At 47.0% G+C, this 8,034-nt stretch overlaps 1 protein-coding gene across 6 annotated transcripts in view; it reads right to left on the bottom strand.

Annotated features, from left to right (window-relative positions):
* Positions 1-1,137: 1,137 nt before the first annotated feature.
* Positions 1,138-8,034, bottom strand: part of LOC122570348 — a 45,816-nt gene continuing 38,919 nt past the window's right edge. For 5 of the 6 annotated variants that reach the window (XM_043732534.1, XM_043732537.1, XM_043732533.1 and 2 more), the window contains 4 exons: positions 6,849-6,992; positions 3,957-4,288; positions 3,562-3,836; positions 1,138-3,435 (listed from right to left, as the gene is read on the bottom strand). In XM_043732534.1, the coding sequence (XP_043588469.1) occupies positions 2,727-3,435; positions 3,562-3,836; positions 3,957-4,288; positions 6,849-6,992 (1,460 nt within the window). In that variant the 3' untranslated portion in view covers positions 1,138-2,726. The remainder of the gene's footprint in view (positions 3,436-3,561; positions 3,837-3,956; positions 4,289-6,848; positions 6,993-8,034) is intronic. The other variant, XR_006317796.1, reaches the window with a different exon arrangement.

Raw genomic sequence — 8,034 nt, 5'->3', positions numbered from 1 at the left:
ACTTTCCTCGAAGCGTTTTTTACATTCGCCTAACCACACGTTTAAAGGCAACGGTCGGTCGTGCGAACCCACGAAACTCCCCCTCGTCGTTCTTCCACGAACAGGCAACCAGTCACTCTGTATAATGGGGTTAGTAGACGAATCCTCGCCCATCGTCTACTCCGACCGATTTCGACGACCTAGACCTTCCTAAGACGTTGCTAATTTTCTTTTCCCGGAACGTTCAGGCTCCTTCACGATCCGCCGAAGAACTGTTCGTCAGCGGAATTTATTCTTCGACGATTTCGTTGCTCGATACGATCGTCGCGAAGAAAATTGTTGGAAGCAAGAAGCAGGCTGGTCTGGACTTGGATTTTCTGCCCGTTTTCGAGCTAATGCTCTCTACTGGGAATTTCGACGATATGGAGCATCCGATGCGGGTCAGGATCCGTAGGATTTTTCTCGAATGAACAACTCACGAAGATCTTATCCGGCGATTATTGGACGCAATTGATGACGCGGCGCGTCGTGATTGCTACGTGCGACGAGAATAGATTTTCAGAGATATTAGTCGGAATAGAATTTTCAATTTCTTTTCTACGAGCAGATCTCGAATTATATTACATTAAATCGTGCGGATGAAACGTTATTGCCAAGCGTAACAAATGGTTTTGCTTCTGTCGCAAAAGAGTCGCGCGCAAATGATATATCCTGGTTGGATGTACCATAAATCAACAGACATGCTCTATTATGATAGGAACGAAAGGCTAATGACACGTAATTGAAACCGGATATAGTAAAAAATTACTCTCTTCATCAGTAACGCTATTATTACGTATTTTTCACGGTTTTTCTAGTCCACGTACCTTTACAACATTATCTATTCAAAATTATCCCTAATTAACGTGCAACTTTCAAAGCTAATCAGATACGACTGTTCTCCACATGATTTATTTCTTTCAACGGAAAACTTTATTTTCAAAGGAAAATTGCGGTAATAACGATTAATCGATAGATTTCGCCGTGTACCGCGGATGTTAAAGCATTCGATCAGTTTACTCGTACGTGTAGCGAGAAGTCGGAACGTTTCGGATGCCGTTGTAATCGGTGACAGGTATTATCTCACTCTCTACGACTAAAAATAGAAGATCACACGTGTTAACTGGAAATCAGTGTATTTTAAAATAATAACTATACAGTAAGAAAATTACAAATCGTTTCTCGTGAGCGCTCGCAATTAGTACGCGAAGTATGAACAAATGTACAAAACGCTGGTCGTCGTCGCAACCATCGTCATACGCCGAAACGTTACCAACAGCTGTACAAAAATGTTCGCAACGCCTCTCATCCTTTTTCTCTTCTTCAAGCGTCAAAACGATTCGTTTCTAAAATATAAACGTCGCAAGATAAGTCGTCCGCACGCATCCATGTAAGAAGGAACTATTTCTTCCGTAACTTTGTTATCTTTCGCTCCGTCCACCGCAGTCCTTTTCGAATCGAAACATAGATCACAACCGACGAAATCATCGAACCTCACCGGTGACGCGCACGCGAAACACCGTGTCGATCGTGGAATACGGGTCATCGGTCGCTTCTAATAATATCGATCGGTCACAGCACAGATTCCTCGGTGTACCGGAAGTGGCACGGCGTCCCGACCAGACCCGCTACATCCGCTGCGCACACGTGGGACCGCAATTACGCGATCATTTTCCCCGGTCAACAGCCTTGTAAATCTTCCGTCCGGTTCCCCGTGGAGGACGCCGCCGCTCTCTGGCCGCGGAAAAAGGGGAGAAAAAGACGCCGGGAGGATAATTTCTTGGGCAAATGGCGTTGTAAATTCCGCCGGTGCGCCGCAGCGGCGTTTCTGCCCCAACGGTTCTCCGGTCCGACCCAGGAAGTGGCACGTTATCCCCGTCAATGGACTACCAACGACTGCGCTCGATGCGTGTCCATGGTTAATGTCCGCCGTGTGTTAATGAATGTGTCGACGAGTCCTGGCGATCGAGAATCCGCGCGACCATCCTAACGATTCGTCGCGAATCGCGATCCAACCTGCTCGATACAATTAGAACGTCGCTCGCTCGGCTCGTTGGAGATCGATCGATTTAGGCATCGGTCGCGGTAGAAATTGAAATTTTATGCGTTCCGTTGTGATTGGAAATCTCGTGATGTGCCTGCCGGCTGTTGTTAGTCGTTTAGCGACTATCGTCGATCGATTTTTACCAGGTGCATCGGAGACTCTGATCCTGTTTACATGTCGAGCTTTTCGATAGATCGTTCCGTTCAAGAACAGGTTGTTTATCTCGCAGGAGGGAAATTATAATTAGCAGGATGTTCCTCTGCACTATTCCTCTTTTAGTTTCGTTTTTTACGCAATGAAAACTCGACAGTGACTTTCGATTTAGTAGTTTTAAGATCGATCCAGAGATTACAGATAGATCGATGAACCGATACACGCGTTCGTTATATCCTAGAATGCGGCCAGAATCAAACAAGTATTTTATTATTTCTCGATATTTGTACCTACCTCGTTTCTCTTTAGCGCTTCTCGATATCAAAATTCTACGCTAAGCAATTCCTTTCTCGATTCGGTACGAGCGAACGCTCGATTATTTCGAGCAGCGTGAACCATCGACACCAGAAATTGCATTCCCATCACGTCGAACCGTAAATGTCTCTTAGTCACTGGTCGTACACGATTTCTTTTTCTCGATCGCGCGATATCTCGTTCGAATCGTTGACGATCAGCAGACGGTGTTGTAAATTCCTTCCTCCTCGTCACCGGCGTTCAAATCGGACACTTCGGATTGAGGCAACGCCAGCTTTACGTAACCTCTGTCTTTCTCTCTGGTCCCGTTCTTCCCTCCTGGAGGCGGAGGAGGAGGAGGTTTCTCTTCCGGAGAACTAACGTTCGTAGGCTCGCAAATCTCCGCATAGATCTCCTCTGTCTTCGATGGCGGCGTTGATGGTAATGGAGTTAAACTGTCCCTGACCTTGGAATACGGAGGATCGAGGTCCTGTTGAGTCTGAACCTCCAACACACTGGTAGAAACCGATCGTTGAACTTGCTGTCTCGAGGATGGGGATGCTTGCAGTAGATTCGTTTCTGACTCGAGGCTGGCGTATCTCTCGGACCTCATGCCGATTTCCGGCCGAACAGCGAACGTGAACGAGGCCGATTTCTTGGCTGGATTCCTGCTTCTGCCACCCTGAGCTATCCTCGAGATCCGGTCGAGGAAGCTGTGGTTGTTGCTACTCGCTCGACTGTTGCTACGATCCCTGATGGTCGTTCGTTTAATGTGCTCCAGCCCCTCCTTTAGACTCTGAAGAATCGGTTTCGCTTCTGGCTTGGATTTGATCTCCTTCAGATGCAGTTCTTTTAATTGGCCGCCGCTGCAGGGCGGCTTCGGGGGCGCCACGCGTGGTTCCGTTGCTCTCTGGTCGAGCGCTCTTCTGCAATTTCGAACGAAAATTCACCATGATATGAATCGTCGAAGATATTTGCGACAGAGACGAGAGAAAGAACGATACAAAGCAAAGAGACGATCCTTGTTGGATCCTTGTCAGGTGGATTTTTACCTGCAAGCCGAAAGTAACCGTTGCATCTTTGGCGACGCCAGTAACCGTGCTTCGGAAGGGCAGCCTAATCGCGCCCTTTTCACTCGGGGCGCCGTTGGCCCTGTGGCAACGAGTTCGAGTAGCTCGGGGACCGTGGAATTTGGTACAGGCCTCTCGGGCATTAGAGGTACCGCGCATCCTAACACTATGGGACCCCTCGTTGCACCTTCCAGCTGCATCAGTCCGCTGTAATCTCGTGGCAGTGGTATCGGCAAGGGTCCGGCAACCAGCCGTACCTATCGATGGAAATTTCCGAACTCGATCGTTATTAGGCGTCGCAAGCTTTGCGATTCTTGCGACGATCGAACGAAACTCGCTATCCACTTTTTCCAAGAAAATATTTTGCTTGAGCTTACCCTAAGGGGAAGATCCCTTCTGGCAAGCTGATGAACCCTGTAGAGCACGGCGTCGCTTCCGGTGTCGAGGCTTCCGCTTTGACAAGTCGCGTAGAATTCTCCTCTGGCGGAAAGCGGCGCGAACAACTCGTGGCCGTGAGAATCCAGGCACTGCGCGTACTGATCTCGTTCCGACGACCTTGAACTCTTGCCCTCCGGGACACCACTAACGACACCGGAAATACCACTGGAAACCGGTGCCCTCCGCGTGTCTTGGAAAACCGCGGCCAGTCGCAGAACTTCCCCGGCGCGTACCGTCGTTTTTGTATAGTGAGCCCTCAGGTTACCGTTCTCTGAAACGGAAATTATCATTCTGCTCTGAATCGTTATTACGTCCCAAGCCTGTGATAATGATGATCTATTTAGAGTTTAGCCTACGACTCGAGTTTAACCCGTTATTAGAGTTCAGCTTACCACGGTTTCCTTAGAGCCTAGACGATCTGTTCCTCTGACAAAGGAAACATTTTTAACGAAATATCGTTTCTTTTCGCGCTTATAAATTCCGCGAGAGATCAGTGGAACAACGAAAGATATATTTACAGGGTTAATTAATTTCCAGTAACTGTAACGATAGATCTCTATGGCCCGGTACTTTCGCGTACCGCTATCTTATCACGAACATCGTGTTCTCTAATAACCGCGAAAGTCGTCGTGTTAGAAATTCTAACACGTAGCTTTACTCGCGGTTTACAACAAAGTAGCTTCCACTTCGTTATTCCAATTACTTAACTTGCCTCTACCCACGCTATCATTAACAAACCAGCTTCCACCTTGCTTCTTACTCTTCTATCCATCCAGTCTATTCCAGTACTCTGTCTAATGAATCTCTTCCTAGGCTAACCAACCGAGCTAATAATAGTATTAACGCCAGAACCCCGGCGACGTACGATTTTCTCCATTTTGTGCACCTCTTTTTCAACAAATATTACTATCATCGTATTTGTCGTTTTTTCGTCCACTAACATCCAGCAATTTTCCTCGCTAATTTTATAACCGATTAACCATTCTCTGCTAAAACGTCCAGTATACCATAGAGATGTACCTTACGCGTTATCTTCAAGACCAGACTTGCTCGTCGTTCCGTATACGTTCGTGTCCCAGGACGAACAACGCCGATTTAACGCGTCGTATACCAGCTACCTTTCACAGACGATTCATAATCCGATGAAAAATCGGACCGCGACCTCCGCGCGACGAAATCACTTGCTCCCTTGCTTCGTAAAGGAAGTAGGGGTGCGGATTGATTTGGGTTAAAAGAGGCTGGCAGTTTCGCGGGATTTCACTCGGTTTGAACGTGGAATATCGCGAGAGTCGACGAGCAGGAGAGAACTGGCGATAGAATATGGCGCGACCATAATCGTTATGGTGCATAATGGCACGAGGGCCGTGCGTATCGTAAGAACCCCAGCGGCTTTCACCGGGCCGCGTGCCTATTACGTTACGTGCTCCTCGCCTATGTTTAAACGCACGAACAACCGCGCCGGCCACTCGCATTAACAGACACATTGACATTCGTGTCACGGCCAGTCGCTGCACCCAAGGGAATAATCCTTCGCGCGGACCGTGCGTGAGTGCACGCGCCGTGTTTGTGTGCACGCACCGGACCCCGATGCATTGTCACGTCCTAGACGAGAGACTCGATAGGGACAATCCTGACTTCGACACGGTTTCACGCTCGTAGCCCGTGAAGGAAGACCGTGGGCTTCTCACACGGATCCGTCCGTGATCGTGTTCCGTGTTGCCGATGGTATCGGTGTTGGAGGATGGTCGTAGCGTTATGATGAATGTATTAAGTCCTTAGGGTTACCGCGAAGGTTTTGTGCAAAGAGGGTTTTTCGAATTCTTCTACGGAACTGTATTTCTTACGCTAGAATCTTGATTGCTCGAACGTTGCTTGTGGGGGAACGCCGATTACCCGACCGCTGGATATGCGAGGGAGAGATTATAGGAACGCGGAACGAATCACGCGTTTATTTATTATTATATGTATTTTATAGCACTGTCAATGCTACGACATTAGATCGTTCCATGGTAAATGTTACCTTTTTATATATAAGTTTTCGTACGAAAAGACGGTGGATCGGTAGTTGGAAAACAGCGTTTACAGGATACTACGTGTTAAGTATTTTTCGATTTTCTATTAATTCGCGCGTAAAAACTTAATCGAAAACGGTATAAGCTTGTCTATGGAACAACCTTTATTGGTTTGCCTGCTAAGTTCCATACGTTAGGGACGTTATTCACCATTAAAATAATCATCCGACAGCGAAACCTTTCCAGTATACACTACCATTAATTCTCTACGACGCGGACTTTTCGTTTTCCTTTTAGCAAACGAAAGTACGGACGATAATGACTTCATAAACGAGTGGTTTCCTCATAAATTTCTCGGCTACTTTTCTTCCCTAGATACCGCTACATCGCGTTAAGGTCATCTATTTGGATTCGAAGAAAAAGGCTTTGGTGTTTTACCGCGCCGATACGACCAACGGAAGTCGTAATTAACGAAACAGCTGATTCATTGGAAACGGCGTAACACGTGAATATACCATATGCGATCGGTGGCTGCCGGCTAACGCGTTCGTTTTCGCCGGCAACTTGGCGAAATTGTACGCGCGATCATCGCATTTGAAAACTTCTATAATATCATAAACGAGCAACTATTACAAACGCGCATTATCATTATGTTATATTATCATGCATTCGCGTTGTAGCACTCCTCGTACATAGTTTTACTTCAACTACGTTACGATCGTAACGAGCGAACGAACGAAACGTTTCCTGCTCAGCCGTGCAATTACGTGTCATTTACAAAGTAACTGTACAAGTGGATTAAACATTATTAAAACTTACCCATTTTCGAGTGTGTCAGCGTGTAAGCTCTCAGAGGTTTGGCAAGCAGAAACGCCGGAACACCGGCTCGAACTAATGCTCCCACTCTTCGGTACACCCTGGCACTTCCGGTACCACTGTTGTTCGACACAACGGAGAACCAGCCTGCAACCAACACAGATCTTCTCGTAAACTCCATCCGATTTTTCTTTCTTACGATAATTTTCTTTTTAGGCGATTTTTTCGCCTAACTTTATCAACGTGTGCGGAATCTTCGCGTAACGTGCGTCTAACATTTAGTTCATGGAGCGCAAATGCGTGGCTAAAGGCACGATGCAGATGCGTATTTCTTAAGCCAACGTCTATTTCAAACTGCTCGAAGGATATTTTCTACGATCCTGGGGGCAGATACGATATCGTAATAAAGCTCGAGATGGCTAGAACGATCAAAAGGCCTAGCCTGCCACAAATGCGTGGAAAATGTATCGAGTAATATCCAAGGATCGAGAGCTATAAATTTTCGATCGTTCGTAATCGATGGTAATTTGCATTAGGTCGAGTAATTTTATAACTCTGCGTGTACGATATATCTATTACGCTTATTACTACGAGAAACTCAGTCGTCGCACTCGCTTGGCATAGTAATTTTCGCTTTCTCGTGCAAGGCAGGACACGCAAGCGATGGCATCTGTGTCAGAGGCCCCGGTGCACCGTCGTTCCACAGTGCTCGTTTCGTCGAACAGCGGTTCGTTAACGCGTTCGCGCGGTTCATTCTGAAACGGACGTGACAAACGTTACCGTTGCACCGTGGAAATGGCCGTTCCACTTGCCGATGAAAAACTAGCCTTTCGTAAAGTCGCGTCTGTGCCGTCGAAAGAGTTATCTTCGATCGACGCCCGATAACTTTTCGCGAAATCGCAACGTAAACTTGACCCGTTTTATTCAGCGATGTCATTCGTCTTACCCAGTCAAACGATAGGTTTCTTCGCCCACTGAGATCGATCGTTCGGCCATCTCGAGCAAAGAGTTAAACGATACAACCGCACGACCCAGCAACGTTGGAAAAATCGGCGATAGATCATGCCGCGCGAGGTTCCAGGCTTAAATTAATAATTTATCGACGATTTGCAGAATATACGCGCGATTCTTCCGATAATTTATAGTCGAATGTAAAAACATCCGCCGGTTGTCCCGGCTTCACGTACAA

This window comes from Bombus pyrosoma, linkage group LG8 (genome assembly GCF_014825855.1).
Source record: "Bombus pyrosoma isolate SC7728 linkage group LG8, ASM1482585v1, whole genome shotgun sequence".
Lineage (NCBI taxonomy): Eukaryota > Metazoa > Arthropoda > Insecta > Hymenoptera > Apidae > Bombus > Bombus pyrosoma.
This window is presented reverse-complemented; position numbering and strand designations above follow the sequence as displayed.